A 16359-nucleotide genomic window follows, 5' to 3' on the forward strand; every position below is an offset into this window, starting at 1 on the left:
CCTCCTAGGGCCAGTAGCTTCTGGGACTTTAGGCTTATTTGACATCAAAATTTCCTTTGCCATCAACAGAGTGAAAAGGCAACCCCTGGAATGGGAGAAAATATTTGCAAATCATATATATGATTAGGTATTAATATCCATAATAATCCAAAGAACTCCTATAACTCAGTACAGTAAAAACAACCTCATTAAAAAGTAGATAAAGGCTGGGTGTGGTGGCTCACACTTGTAATCCCAGCACTTTGGGAGCCTGAGGTGGGCAGATCATGAGGTCAGCAGATCGAGACCATGCTGGCTGACACGGTGAAACCCCATCTCTACTAAAAATACAAAAAATTAGCCAGGTGTAGTGGCACATACCTGTAGTCCCAGCTACTCTGGGGACTGAGACAGGAGAATCGCTTGAATCCAGGAGGCGGAGGTTGCAGTGAGCTGAGATTGCACCACTGCACTCCAGCCTGGGCGACAGAGCGAGACTCTGTCTCCAAAAAAAAAAAAAAAAAAAAAAAGTGGGCAAAGGACTTAAATAGACATTTCTCCAGAGAAGATGTACATATGGCCAAGGAACACATGAAAAGATGTTCAACATCACTATACTCCTGGTATATACCCGAAAGAATTGAAAGTAGGGTCTTGAGGCAATATTCATACACCTGTATTCATAGCAGCGTTATTCACAATAGCCAAAAGGCAGAAGCAACCCAACTGTCTATTGACAGATGACTGGATAACAAAATTTGGATATACAGATAATGGAACATTATTTGTCCTTAAAAGGTAAGGAAATTCTGACATATTCTACAACGTGGATGAATCTTGAAGACATTATGCTAAGAGAAATCATCTAGTCATAAAAGGAAAAATATTGTATGATTCCACTGAGGCACCTACAAGTCAAGTTCATAGAGACAGAAAGTAGAGAAGGTGGTTGGTTGTCAGGGGAGCTAAGAGTTTGAGAAGCAAGGGGAGATATTATTTAATGGGTACAGTATTTCTGTTTGGGAGGATGAGAAAGTTCTGAAGATGGTTGATGGTGATGGTTGTACAACGCTGTGAATATACTTAATACCACTGAACTGTATACTTAAAAATGGGTAAAATGGTAAATGTTATGTATATTTTATCATTGTTAAAAAAAGTTCTCTTAACTAGAATTCTTAAAGTGTATTTACCTGCTTAGACAGAGCTAGTAAAATGAACATTCTTAGTTTACTCTCGTTTTTTTTTTGTTCTCAGTTAGAAGAATCTGTCATTCCCTCTGACTTCCCTGTCATAGAGATGATTGATAATCAGAAAAGTTATAGTCAGATAAATGTTTCTCTATGTGTTAGTCTTTTTATTTATTTTATTTTTTTGTGAGACAGAGTCTCACTGTGTTGTGTAGACTGGAGTGCAGTGGCATGATCTCAGCTCACGGCAACCTCCACTTCCCGGGTTCAAGTGATTCTCATGCTTTGGCCTCCTGAGTAGCTGGGATTATAGGCATGTACCACCACGCCTGGTTAATTTTTGTATTTTTAGTAGAGACGCTATTTCACCATATTGACTAGGCTGGTCTCGAACTCCTGGCCTCCCAAAGTGCTGGGATCACAGGCATGAGCCACTGTGCCTGGCCTAAAATATTATTTTTAATTTGTATTTTCCCTCAGCCTTATCAAGGTATAATTGACCATCTAGCCTGTCTCGATCCCTTTTTTGGTTAGAGGTTTTTCCTCCAGAACTTCTCTCATGTCAATTATTTATTAAATCAGAATGTTCTGAATATTGCTGCTAGTATTTATAATGTAGGGTTTAATGTTCTAGTTTTGAGATGTTCTTTTTTTGGAATTCAAATTTATTCTCTAAGGGAAAATAAGGAAAGATTTCTCCAAAGATGGTAGAATTGTCACTGTCAGTGGTTACGTAAATTACATCATCTTCTAAGCTGTTCAGAGATGAAAGGGCTTTTAGTCTTGCTCTGCATGTCAGTATAGTCATGTGACCCTCTTAAGAAGGCCTCTACCTTCTTGTGGCTTTATTAGGAACTCTTAGAGAAAGTCTCCGAATGTTCCAGTCCTGTGTGAGGAAGTGACAGGGAGGAAAAAGTATCTTAGAGAAGAGCCAGCCTAAGTATCCCTTAGTGGTGAGTGGGGTGAAGGACTTTTTAAATAGTTGCCAGAGACAGCACATCTTTGGGGAAAAAATTACATGGTCAGTAACTGGTATTTCTATATGGTGAGTAACTTGTCTCAGAGGCACACTGTAATTGACCTATTAGCTTGTTTAAATAAATTATAAAGTTACTTCTAACATTTCAGCCCTTTTAAATGTGGAGGAAAAGTGATTACTTAAACAAAAGTAATGATTTTGGTTTTTTTTGGTAACATGCTTTGACCTCTCTTGTGTAAGATGGCCTGAGAGGATCCATACAGAATTATCAGAATGCTGAGATTTTTTTTAACCTAAGGACATTATAGTTTTGAAGGCTAGTATAGCTCCACTATAGATATAGTAAGTGTTTACAAATCAAATGTTTTCTGTTCTTAAATCAGCGGAAGGTCCTGGGAAATCAGATGATGTCAGAAAAGAAAAAGAAGAACCCCACTCCAGAATCTGTAGCCCTTGGTGAATTGAAGGGAGCCAGCAAAGAAAATATGAACTTAGTAAGACACTGTTCTTTGGACTGTCTGTCTCTGTGTATGTATTTGTAGAAAAGAGGAATATACTGTCATCTGTTTTACTGTGTTTCTTTGGGCCATTCAAATGGCTTTTTCTCAATCCTTTCATTTGTGCTACCTTTTTTCTGTTGGTTTTCATTGATTCATTCAACAGACAAACAAACACATTTTGAGTTCAAGGATATCACTAGTCACAAGCAGATGAGTAGTACAGTACAGTAGCTCCTTAAACAAGTGCTGGAGGAAGCAGTTAGTTCTTACTGGGAGACTCCACAGGCAGGTGACATTTGAACCAGGCCTCCTTGGCTCTACATTACCTGTGGGGTGGTGCTTCAAGATATCCTAGGCATGCCTACTTCATTCAGCCGGTAGTAAGTCAGTTAAGATTAATGAGATATAAATACATCAGTCTCAGAAAAACTCTTGATATTGAAATTGAACAAGTAAATAATTACTTTGTTAGTAAAGTCTGTTTATAGGAATGCCTTTAGAACATTGAAACCACTGTACAATTTTCTTATTTCAGTTATTTTCTGGCTCTCCAGCTGTCATGATGACACCAACAAGATTGAAATGGTCTGAAGGAAAGAAAGAGGGGAAAAAAGGTACTAATTGTACTTACTCTGTGTTCTTACTAAATGTAATTCCTTTCTGCATCTAGTTAGTAGCATTTGTTTGAATTCCCAGGATAGTACATTTGTAGTCAGAAGTGACATAAAAATTACAAGGCCAGATCCTTGCCCTTGAGTTCATTCACCAGATGGTTATTAAGCCATCTTCTCAGCCCTGTCTCGGGTGCTAAGGGATAGAGCTGTGAATACAGACACACATGGTCCCTGAGTTCTTGGACAGACAGGACACGTGGGGAAAATACCTTAAGAATACTTGCGCCAGGCGCGGTGGCTCATGCCTGTAATCCCAGCACTTTGGGAGGCCGAGGCGGGTGGATCACGAGGTCAAGAGATAGAGACCATCCTGGTCAACATGGTGAAACCCCATCTCTACTAAAAATACAAAAAAAATTAGCTGGGCATGGTGGCGCGTGCCTGTAATCCCAGCTACTTAGGAGGCTGAGGCAGGAGAATTGCCTGAACCCAGGAGGCGGGGTTGCGGTGAGCCGAGATCGCGCCATTGCACTCCAGCCTGGGTAACAAGAGTGAAACTCCGTCTCAAAAAAAAAAAAAAAAAAAGAATACTTGCAAAGCAAATTAAAAACAAATGTAAACGAATTTGTGGAACCAAGTACAACAGTGCTGGGAGTATGCTTATGGAATAGTTAGGTTCCTTTTCTGTGTAGGCTAGGCTTAATTAGTGAAGCTTTCCAGATCAACAGCTCACGCCTAAGGATCCTGGAAGTTATATCATACAGCATATTTTGAGGGCTGTTGAGGACAAAGAAGACTATTTAATGCTGGGACTGCAACTGCTGATTGTCCCAGGCTCTTCTTGTAAAAGGCTGCTGTGCCTTCCTCTGAAGGAGCCAAGTGGGTCCATGGAAAGGCCATGAGATTTGTGGTTAATCCTGATTGGAGTTATCATTCCTCTGACCCAGGAAAACCACTCATTCTCTTGGAACTCAAGTTTTCTTCTCTGAAAATGAGGATAAAAGTTACATCTATTTCACAGATTTATTAATTTATTATGAGGCTCCATTGAAATAATGTTTTGGCAGCACTTTGTACTTGTTAAAGCATTAATAAGTGGTTATAGTTGTTACTATAGAAAACCGGATGAAACTTGGTCTTGTTATGTAAGGCTTATGTGGCAGCTGAAGTGATGTATGGTTTGACATGATCATCTTATCACTGGAATATGAGCATAATTACTATTTGAGACATCAGCAATAGAAAGAGAACAAAAGCCTAATCCTTATGGATAAATTCTTTTCTGGAAAATGAGATTTCAGTATCGTCTTCTTACTTATCCTTGAATGAATTATCTAAGCTCTCTTTTCTTTCCTCCTTGCTTTTGTCTTCTAGGCTGGGCTGTCTAATTGAGATAGGATCAGTGTTTGAGTTTTTTGTGTCTAAATATTTCTCTATGTCCATGAATCAAAACCAAGCATAAGTTATTTTTGAAGGCTAAGTTGTTTTGTATCAGTTACACCTTTTGTTGCTTTCATTTTTGAAAGGCATCCAGAAATAATATCTTTTTGTATTGACAACTCTACCTTGGAAAGAAAGAAAGACATTTTTAAAAAACCAGTGTAATATTTCACCAATAAGTGTTAGAGCAGGGATTCTTGATGTGTCATCTGTGGACTTCCTAAATGGTCTAATACAGTTCCTGGTATTGTTGGTACAATCTTTTATGTAGGTGCATATTCGTATGTTTTTGGGGGCGAGAATATATAGTTCTAATCAGACCCTCAAAAATGTTTGTAGTTCAGAGAAGTCGAGCTAATGAATGACCCTCAATTGGATCAAGCAATGGCACTTTCACTTTACTCTGTCCTGGTCACTTCCTGTATCTGGAAATGCCTTCCTTGGTGTTATGATGCTACATTACTCTTGTTCTCCTTCTTCCTCTTTAACTCTTTTTCTTATCTGCAGTGGCTTAACTGTTGTTTGCCTATTCTACTACATCTTTATTTTTTTCAATGCTCTATCTTAAGTTCGCTGCTCTTTTCTGCTCTTGCTTCTCCTGCCTCTTTGCAGCTCGATCTTCTTTCACTCACAGCATGAGTTCTGCCTTCAGTTGGGCTTGGGTTCCATTCCCATTTTGCGGCTTACTAGCTAAAAATTAGTCCTCAGGCAAGTGAACTGTGTAGGCTGCAGGTTCTTTCTCTGTAAATTGGTAGTAGTAGTATCTCATATACTGTTTATTGTGAGGATAAATGAAATAATGTACATAAAGAATTTAGAGGCTGGGTTCGGTGGCTCACGCCTGTAATCCTAGCACTTTAGGAGGCTGAGGTGGGCAATCACCTGAGGTCAGGAGTTCGAGACCAGCCTGATTAACATGGTGAAACCCCATCTCTACTAAAAATACAAAAATTTGCCGGTTGTAGTGGTGGGCGCCTTTAATCCCAGCTGCTCGGGAGACTGAGGTGGGAGAATTGCTTGAACCTGGGTTGCAGTGAGCTGAGATCATACCATTGCACTCCAGCCTGGGCGACAGAGCAAGACTCCATCCCCCTGCCCCCACAAAAAATTCTTAGAGCAGCACAAAATATACAATTACTATTAGCTATTATAGCCATTAAGATGATTTAATGAATGAGATTAGATCAGGCAGATGTTTATTTGGTAGAGTCACAAATTCTTAATTTGTCATTTGTGACTGAAGATTAATGAATCCTTAGATTGGAGAAAATATTAAGTGTAAGACCCTGTAGCTTTTGGGTGGGATGTTTGCAAAAAGAAATATTTAAGAACATGTCTAATGCTCTTGTTTTTCCTTCAACCTAGGATTCCTCTGAAGGATCCAGAGTTCTCTCCTATGGTCCACGCAGAATTTTCTCTTTAGTGGGCCAGGTGTTATTCCTGCCACAGCGAAGCTTGGACTTGCAGCTTGCTTGCTGCATTTTGAATTGTGAAAGCCAACTAATACCATGACCCAACTGATACCTCTAATCCCGCTCACTGGATGATGTTTGCAAGCTGTGCCTTCTGAGAGAGTGCTTAGGTTCTCTTTCTCTTTGTTAATATTATGGGGAAACCACTAACTATCCAACCAGCTTATACAGCACAGTAAGGTGGGCTCCGTGCTCAGTGTGTTTAGGCAGATTGCGCTTTTGAAAAAAATAGGAAATGTGTGCTCAGCTGCCAGTAATTTTTTAAAAAGCACTGTCAATCCTAGTGGATTGATGTTGTTTTTAATGGATATTTTGGGGTTTTCTCTGTTTTGATAGTGTTGGGTATTTGGTCGTTTTTGTTTGTTTGTTTATTTCTTTGTTTTAAAAGCCATGTTTTTGGATGGGCTCCAAGCTAGGTGCCTTTCCCACTTTTTCACTTTGAGCTTTGGGAAAACTCCATCTTATGAGACTGTATTCCTTAATACTTAATTTGTGTCCAAAGAATTTATAGCTTTCCTGGACATTTTTTATTATTTCTTGGGTCTGACATCAAAGAGTATTTGACCTGCAGTATTGAAACAGGAGAATTCAGGATAATATAATATTCTAACAAATCGTGATTATTAAACTCTCTTCCTTCCTTCCCTTCATTTTCCCCTCCCTTGTCCATCTCTCTTCCTCTTTTGCCAGTGATGTGAAAATAATTGTGTTTTGCTGAACTTGTTACCTTCATTCAATTTCCTCTTAACTAAAACATCTCTGATGCCAACGAAATACTTGTGAACCAAATCGCTGTGACTCAAGAAAAGTCCCTGACAGCACATTAGAAGTTTGCTGAAATATCTGTATGTGGGGGAAGCTCTGGAATGTGTCTGGGAGGGGGCTGGCTGCCTTTATGTCCCAGGATGACTCTTTATGGGTGGGATTATAGTGTACTCTCTGATGGTGCAGTCTAGACCGTCTCCTGAAAAAAGAAGTGAGCAGCAGCCTCTGCAGGGCTGACAGGATTTAAAGGAGAGAATGTTCTTATTTGGAAGCAGCTGTGGCTTATCACCAGTGTTCAAGGAGTGTTACTGCACCGCCCTCTCCTTGTCAGAAGGGGCACAGGTGGGGCCAGAACTTTTGGCTTTTGGATTTGGTGTGTTCACATATGTTGGAGGGAGCAGTGGCCTGGCTTTGACCTCTTAGGAACTGGTTTCTGCCCAGAGAGCAGCATGTGGCAGGGAGAATGCTGCCTGGCTCTGTGGAGCTGTACAACCCTTCTCACCCTGTGGGTTGGAGCTGAGTCAGGCCACTATGGGGAAGCAGTTGTCCCACAAAATGTGGTTTTCTGACCTATTTCTAAGCTGTTGAATATGCTGCGCTGTTGCTGAAATGAAAGATAACTCTGGGGGAGCAGAGTTTGGCCTTGTGCCCAGCTGGCAGCCCTCTCTGCCAGCCTTTCTGCTGCTTTTGCTGCTGTAACAGAAATAGTGGAGAAAAATGTAAAATTTGGTCTTCCAACTTAATAGAGTGTGAACAATAGATGGCTAGGAAAACAAAACTGCTTAAAAGCCCCTTTCTCTAGAGTAGCTTTATGTCATTTTTAAAAACACTTAGCAAGTTCATTTGCATAGGTTTCTATTAAATATTTGACTATTTTTCTCTTATTAAGAAAGTGAAATCCCTTATACCAGATATTGTTAATTCAAACAGAAAACCCTTTTGGTATCACCAAATTGAAATCGTGTTCTCTCTTAACTCTTCCTTCCTTTATTTATTTACACGTGTTTCATCTTGAAGTGATGCTGTGGTCTTTTAAACATGGGCTAGCATCAGGTAGAGGGAGCAGAGTGGTGATCTAATAGCTCCTTGTCATTGCGTTAGGTTTTGGTTCTATTTGAGGGAAGTAGCTGAGATTTAGACGGATGTAGATGCTCTTTGGGTGAATGGAATCAGTAAGCAAGGGTTGTGTTCTAGGGTGAGGGTGGTGAGAGAGATGTTTATCACATGCACATGCCTTTATATAGCTGGTCTCCTTGGGCAGTTTATGTGTGTTTTGTTTATTTATTGAATATGTTTTCCCTTGCCTTAGGGGTTTTATAGGTCATTTTTCTAAATAGAAGCTATGATTGACTTAGAATCCAAATTTGAGGAGTAAGCAGCATAGCCTTCTACCTTGTAATATGTAATTACTCTAATCCTGTGGAATCTTATGGAAAACGCAGACAAAACCCCTTTTATCATTTGCCACAGAAAGCTGCTGTCTCCCTTCTGATTTGGTGGGCAGGTATTGTTTTTGAGCCAGTATTTAACAGAATTTTTTCATCTATAAGATTTTTTTTGAATCTGTTTCATTGTGTTTATTTTTCACGTTGGAACAATCTCTTTGGAAGTACGTCTTCTTTTGGCTTTTACAACTTCATTTCTTTCTGGGGTCACCTGTGATGGGCTTTGATGTGGTGTCAGTATGGGGCATTGCGTTTGTGCCAGAGGGATACACACATAAAACTGTAGGCCGCCTCCCTGATTCAGACTGCACTGTGTGAACTCCACTAGCTGAATTAGTGAGAACTGGAGTCTCTCATCTTTTACAATGATAAACTTTTTGCATTGGGACCAGTAAATCTGGTGTGAAAAACTCTGCTGCAGCAGTGAAAGAGTATCAGGAGAGATGCACAAGCTTTTGACAGCAATGGTGATTAACTCAACTAAAACTCACTGTAGGAAGTTAGCTTTGTAGCTGAGTGCCAAAATAGGAGCAGGTAATGAACTGTAAAAAAAGGAGCAGGTAATGAATCGTAATCATAACTACAGTTGATCCTCCACAAAGGAAAGCTCTTTACCCAGAATGTCCTTCCAGAGTCATTCAGGAAGGACAAGGGAACACCCTTGGGAAATGGGCTAGTGGAGGGCTGTTGACTGCAGTGACACCTGGGTGCCTTGGAGGTATCTGTTCTGTTGACCTGTAAGGAAGCAGTCGATCCTAGACTGTCAGAGCAGAGCCATTCTCTCTTCCTGAGTAGAAATATTTTTGTTCAGCTTTTCCCACAGGAGCCTATGTTAGCATGCAGTTGAAAATACTGCCTTCTAGGAGAACCTGTGGTCATTGGGACCATGCCCCACAGTGATTGGCAATGCAGCTGTGTGATTTTTAGGAATAAATGCTCTAGACTCTGTCTCCTTTCCTACAAGGCCTCACATAGATGCTTGAAGCTAATGGCCCCCATTTTGAAGTCATTTCTGTGTAGAACTCCTTTCCCCAGGAGAGAGCCTCATCCCTGTCCTTCTTTACCCTGAAGCCTTCAAATGGAAGATAGGACCTAGGTCTAAACCTAGATACCAGCATTTTGTGGGATTGTCTAGAATTTGGGGAAGAGTTGGGTTCCTAAGATGCACAAGCTTTTGATAGCAGTGTTGATTAACGCAGCTAAAACTCACTGTAGGAAGTTAGCTTCCATAGACAGCTAATGCTGAGATCTTTCTACCAGCGTAGAGTTGACAGAAGCAGGCTAGCGAGGAGGAGTGGGACACAGTAGCCTGAGTGCTTGGGTTACCATGGAGACTGGAGTGTGTGAGGCCACAGCCTGTTCTAAAGAGCCATGGAGCCCTCCCCTGGCCATGTCTGGGGACAGACAGAGCCTATTGGGGGAAATATTCCCTCACACCAAGGTTCTTTCTGCAGAGCAAGGGTTGCCTTTGTCCTATCCCTGAGCTTGCTAAACAAGAGAAACAAGATTTTCTTAACTGTTTGGTTTAAATTTTTCATTCTTACTTGACTATATGTATGTAATTGTAAAGAAACAATCCTATGCATTATCTTTCTTTTATATTCTTGTAATATTCTGAAATTAAAAATATTTTTTTTTTTTGTTTCATATCCAGAGGCTTTGACTGGTCTATTAGTTTACATTTTGACTGCTGATTTTGAAGAGAGTTTTTTTTCTCTTATTCTGAGAAAAGTAAAGCCTCTAGAAAGGCTTCTCTTTGGCTTGTTTTTAGCTGTGTTGGTGGGTTCAGGAGGAGTGGGGCTTTTGACTGATAAGAAGTATGATTTGGAGCCTCTGGGATCCTGAGCTTCCTAATTTTCTGTGGTTGAGTCTAGAATGCTTCATATAGATTTCAGTTTCTCACCTAATTCTTATTTCTTCATTTAAAAATAAGGAGTGATGGTTACAATAACAGGAAAACCTAGATGATGATTTCATCTGAGGCAGGAAGGGATAATGTGTAGACAACCCATGTTGAAATGTTCCTGCTACTGTCTTAGTGGGCTTCAGCTGCTTTAACAGAACACCATAGACTAGGTGGCTTGTCAGCATAAAAAATGTGCTTCTTACAGTTCTGCAGTCTGGGGAGTCCAAGAGCGTGGCACCAGCAGAGTGGGTGTCTGCTGAGCGTTCACTTCCTGGTTCACAGACAACTGTCTTCACTGTAACCTCACATGGTGAAAGGGACGAGGGATCTCTCTGGGGCCTCTTTTAAAGGAGCAGTAATTCTATTCATGAGGGCCCTGCCAAAAACATTCCCAAAGACCCCTCCTTCCAGAGACCCTACCTCCTAATACCGTCACATTGGAGATTAGGTTTCAAAATTAATTTGTGGGAATTCAAACATTCAGTCTATAGCAGCTACCTTTTTTTTTCTTTTTTGAGACAGCATCTTACTGTCACCCAGACTGGAGTGCAGTGGTGTGATCTCGGCTCACTGCAGCCTCTGTCTCCTAGGCTCAGGTGATCTTCCCACCTCAGCCTCCCAAGTGGCTGGGGCTACAGGTGCATACCACCACACCCAGCTAATTTTTGTATTTTTTGTAGAGACGAGGTTTTGCCATGTTGGCCAGGCAGGTCTTGAACTCCTGGACTAAGTGATCTGCCCACCTCAACCTCCCAAAGTGCTGGAATTACATATGTGAACCACTGTGCCCAGCCTATGGCTGCAATTTATTAGGAATATGACTTTGGGTATGTCCCTGAACCTCCTGTCCCCTTGTCTGTAAGGTAGGGAGGATGATACCCATCTCAATAACAAGGGCCTCGCACAGAGGATTTTAATGTAAGGTCTGTGGTTATGCTCAGGATAATTGTTGCCCTGTAATTCTATGTAAAATTTTGTGTACATTTGCATTTTTCTAGGGGAGAGATTTCATAGCTTCTATGGGAATCTCAGAGGAGTCCTTGACAACTAAAATACTGAGAATCAGTAGCCTTACACAGTGCTGGCAGATGGCAATTATTCATTAAAGGTTAATTCTTTTTCTGTCTGCCAAGGATACATTTATAATCAGCAGGTTATTGATGCTGACATAGCTACTTTGATGACAAAGGTGTTGTTTAAATCCTGAATAGAAATAAAAACTCTGTAGTTGTCTTTACTCTGTTACCTACCCACACACTCCTCTTTTGCCGTGTTATCTCCTGAGGCGCTATTCAGAACTACTTGTCCCTCTCTCCCCAGTCCCCAAGGACCAACTCATATTACTCACTGCGAAGAAAGGAACCAGGTCCTTGAAAATGCAGCATGGAGAGACTCTTAAAGTTACATGTGGGAAAGTGGGTGATGCCAAAGAAAAGAAAAGGGAGTGTCAGGGGCAAGAGGGGCATTTTGAAAAACAGGAAGAAGACCAAAATGCTGAGTATGGTGCTGAGCACATAATCCTTAATCACTGAATTGTGGAAAGGACTGAAGAAGTAGACATGCATTAAATAGTGGAAAGGGGCTGGGTGCTGTGACTTATGCCTGTAATCCCAGCACTTTCAGAGTCTGAGGCGGATCACTGGAGGTCAGGAGTTCGAGACCAGCCCGGCCAACATGGGGAAATCCCGTTTCTACTAAAAATACAAAAGTTAGCTGGGAGTGGTGGTGCACACCTGTAATCCCAGCTACTCGGGAGGCTGAGGCAAGATAATTGCTTGAACCTGGGAGGTGGAGGTTGCAGTGAGCCGAGATCGCGCCATTGCACTCTAGCCTGGGAGACAGTGAGACTCCATCTCAAAAAAAAAAAAAAAAAAAAGTGGAAAGGGCAGAAATGTGTGAAGAGTTTTCCTCTCAGTCCCCCTTCCTTGTGGGGTAGTTTCTTCACCTTTGCCTGCTGCTATGTGGGCTGCCGACTTTCTGTTTCTACCTTTATTCCTGAATTCGAGGGGTTCAGGGAATGGGAATGGTGAAGAAGGCTGAATCCCAGGCTAGAAGGTATGGTGTGGAGGACGTGATGCTTGCTGCTGAGATGCTTCAAGGCCCAGCCTCTTGATTTCCACCATAAAATACAAAAGCAAGGAAGAAAAATTGAAGCTGAGCAATTACCAAGTCTTGGTTGAAGCTGATCATTAATATGTAATCCTTTATCAGCAGCTGAGTGCCCAGACCCTGCCTAAGTGTTCTAGAATCCGGATTAGGGTGAGTAGCTGGGGCCACTGGTGTCATGCTAGCCTTCCTCTTTTATTCTCGGAAATAGGTTGCTTTTATTTTCAATGCCTTGGTATTGAGGAATGCTTAATTCAGCTGAACCATATCTGTGGACAAAAGAGAAAAGAAATAGACTGTCTAGAAATCATGAGCCCAAGGGGCAAAGAAACCAAAAAAGTGGGGCTCGTGGGCCAGAAGAGAGCTGTAATTCAAGCTAACAAGGTACACAGTTGACTCTTGAACAACGCTGGGGTTAGAGGTGCCGACCCCCATGCAGTCAAAAATCCACATATAACTTTTGACTTCCCCAAAACTTAACTACTAATAGCCTTATGGATAACATAAAGTCAGTTAACACATGCTTTGTATGTTACATGTATTTCATATAGTATTCTTGTAATAAAGTAAGCAAGAGAAAAGAAGATGTTAAGAATATCCTAAGGAAGGGAAAAATATATTTACTATTCATTAAGTGGAAGGGAATCATTGTAAAGGTCTTCATCTTCATCATCTGTGCACTGGGTAGGCTGAGGAGGAAGAGGAGGGTTGGTCTTGCTATCTCAGGAGTGGCAGAGATGGAAGAAAATCTGCTTATAAGTGGACCCGTAGAGTTCAAACCCATGTTGTTCAAGGGTCAGCTGTACATGGTCCAGGGTGTGTGTATCTATCTGTCTGTCTGTCTATCTATCTATCTATCATCTACACACGCACACACATAGACTCTAGAAATCATGAGCCCGAGGGACAAAGAAACCCTATAATAATTCAGACCTCCCCCCCATGACACACACCAGCCTTGGGGGAAATGTCAATTTCCCACATAGACACAGCTGGGACTCTCTTGACACATGGCAATTGCAAATTTAGGGTTGCAGTTGAGGCCGGGCACCATGGCTCACCCCTGTAATCCCAGCACTTTGGAAGGCTAAGCCAGGTAGATCACTTGAGCTCAGGAGTTCAAGATCAACTTGGGCAACATGGTGAAACCCTGTCTCTACTAAAAATACACACACACATGTAAACACACACACATGTAAAATAGCTGGGCATGGTAGTGTGTGCCTGTGGTCCCAGCTACTCGTGAGGCTGAGATGGAAAGATCACTTGGGCCCAGGAGGCTGCAGTTGCAGTTAGCCAAGATCATGCCACTGCACTCCAGCCTGAGTGGCAGAGTGAAACCTTGTTTAAAAAAAAAAAAATAAGGTTGTGGTTAAGATCAGCTCAAAGGGGAAAATAGTAGCCCTCAAAGGAAAAAGGTTAGTGTTAAACATGGATATATTCTGAACATTATATCTAATTATAAAGAATGAATCACAAAATTAAGCATCTTAAATATAGGCATGAAAAAATAACCCTCAACCAGGAAGCTGCAGCTCTATCAGATTGCATCATTTGAGAACCAAGAAGAGCAAGTCAGCGCACTAAGCATGAGAGCAGCAGAGGTTATTCCTCTGATGGGATTCAATATTATGTATTTCCTTCCTTCCCTCCTTTCTTTCTTTCATTTTTTTTTTTAAGAGATGGGAGTCTCAATATGTTACCCAGGCTGGAGACAGGAGTTCAGTGGCTATGTGGTGGCTAGTTCAGGTTCTGTGATTGCACCCATGAATAGCCACTTCTGGGCTCAAGTGATCCTTCTCGCTTAGCCCCTGAATACCTGGGACCATAGGCACATGCCACCATGCCTGGCAATATTCTGTTCATTTCTATAGATGTGTTAAGGAAGGTCCTTATGTGAGCAGAAGATTCTATCCAGGGGACTGAAACTGTTGCAGTGGAAACACTATCCTTTTTAGAAAGTGGTATTCTTTGGAAGATATATCCAACCTCAATCTCTCCCATTGGGGTTGTGTTGTATCTGATGAGCTAGGAAATTTCAACCTAAGAGCAAACATCAGTTCCATAAAAAAAATCTCATTTGTGTTTTATTTGCCCTCAGCTCAATTTAAAAAGCTAAGAATTCTTCACTAGTCATTCTCTACATAATCACATTTCTTAGTCTCACGTTAGAAGCTCCTAGAAATAAGAGGTTGTGGTCTCATTCAACTAAGTTCCATTGTGTCGCTTGAAGGGCTGAACATAATAATTCAGGCCCACATGACATTCACAGTGGATGGTGAAAATGAGTTTGATGGTTGGTGCCAGAGGAAGGAAATCACACCAGGAACCACAGCCGTGGAGTCGATTCAGTTACTTTGTCCACATGTAAATGTATTAGGTTGGTGCAAAAGTAATTGTGGCATTTTAATGGCAAAAGAAACAATTACTTTGCACCAACCTACTATGTAATCTTGGTAAGTCTCAATTTACTTATCTGTAAAATACAGATAATAACAACCACTCTACTTCTCCATGTAGTGTACTCTGAAATCCAGATGAGATCATGTATTAAAAAGCGCTTTCTAGTTCTCCATTGCCCTTGGTCTCGGGGTTGCTGTTGCCACTGGACCTGCAGCGATCATGGTGAACTTACTTCACACTGTGCGGGACCACTGGGTTCATGTTCTTGTCCCTGTGTGATTTGTCATTGGATGTTATTTTGATAGAAAGAATGATGAAAAGCTAACTGCCCTCCGGAACAAGAGTATGTTGTATAAAAGGGAATTGCGACCCATTGAAGAATATACCTGGAAGTAAAGACTGGCTGACGTATATAATGTTCATATTTTAAAGTTCTGAGAGAAATAAAAACGTGTTACTATTGAAAAAAGAAGCGCTTTCTAAATCGTAAATTCCTGTGGAATGTGTACATGTGGCATATAGCACTTTGGGAGGCTTAGGCAGGTGGATCACTTGAGGTCAGGAGTTTGAGACTAGCTGGGCCAACATAGTGAAACCCCATCTCTACTAAAAATCCAAAAATTAGCTGGACGTGGTGGCACACGCCTGTAATTCCAGCTACTCGGGAGGCTGAGGCATGAGAGTCACTTGAACCTGGGAGGTGGAGGTTGCAGTGAACTGAGATCACACCGCTGCATTCCAGCCTGGGTGACAAAGTGGGAATCTGTCTCAAAAAAAAAAAAAAAAAAATTATCAGATCTTATGAGAACTCCCTCACTATCATGAGAACAGCATGGGGGAAACCAGTCACCTCCCACCATGTCCTGCCCGTAACCTGTGGGCAATTCTGAGTGTCCCTCCTTGGGTAGTTTGGTTTATTGGGGAAAAGAAAGGGTGGATGACTCCACACATCTGTAGACCGTAACATGCAAGTACACTTTTTTTTTTTGAGACAGAATCTTGCACTGTCGCCCAGGCTGGAGTGCAGTGGCGCGATCTTGGCTCACTGCAACCTCTGTCTCCTGGGTTCAAGCAATTCTCCTGCCTCAGCCTCCTAAGTAGCTGGGATTATAGGCACGTGCCACCATGCCTGGCTAATTTTTTGTATTTTTAATAGAGACAGGGTTTCACCATGTTGGCCAGGCTGGTCTCGAACTCCCAACTTTAGGTGATCCGCCTGCCTCGGCCTCCCGAAGTGCTGGGATTGCAGGCATGAGCCACCGTGCCTGACTCTTTTACCCTTTTTAATGTGGCCACTAGAAAATATAAAATTACACATATGGCTCATGTTATATCCTAGAACCTCTGGGCCTCTAATCCTAGTCCTTTCTCCCCAACAACCTACTCCACCAGAACCAGTGGCCACGTCTTTTTTCCTTTAGTTAGTCTTTAGTCCACCCTGGGGAGGAGAAGCAGGGGGAGCTGGGCAGAGGAGAGCACAAACACTGGAAATGTTGCCCCACCCCCATGACCCACTACCCTGGGCAGACAGACCCACTAAGTCTTTCTGCTCAGGTTAGA

At 41.7% G+C, this 16359-nt stretch overlaps 1 protein-coding gene and 1 pseudogene across 4 annotated transcripts in view; both read left to right on the forward strand.

The window, feature by feature from the left end:
* Positions 1–16359, forward strand: part of ARHGAP19 (Rho GTPase activating protein 19) — an 86579-nt gene that overhangs the window by 50830 nt on the left and 19390 nt on the right. For 3 of the 4 annotated variants that reach the window (XM_064374019.1, XM_064374022.1, XM_064374020.1), the window contains 2 exons: positions 2532–2642; positions 3184–3262. In XM_064374019.1, coding sequence (XP_064230089.1) covers positions 2532–2642; positions 3184–3262 — 190 coding nt within the window. Of the gene's footprint in view, positions 1–2531; positions 2643–3183; positions 3263–6067; positions 15272–16359 lie in introns of those variants that run through there. The other variant, XM_064374021.1, reaches the window with a different exon arrangement.
* Positions 15019–15271, forward strand: LOC135273993 (NADH dehydrogenase [ubiquinone] 1 beta subcomplex subunit 1-like; annotated as a pseudogene).

The sequence above is a fragment of the Aotus nancymaae genome, unplaced genomic scaffold, assembly GCF_030222135.1.
Source record: "Aotus nancymaae isolate 86718 unplaced genomic scaffold, 86718_ANA_hifiasm-v0.15.2.pri h1tg000010l, whole genome shotgun sequence".
Taxonomy (NCBI): Eukaryota; Metazoa; Chordata; class Mammalia; order Primates; family Aotidae; genus Aotus; species Aotus nancymaae.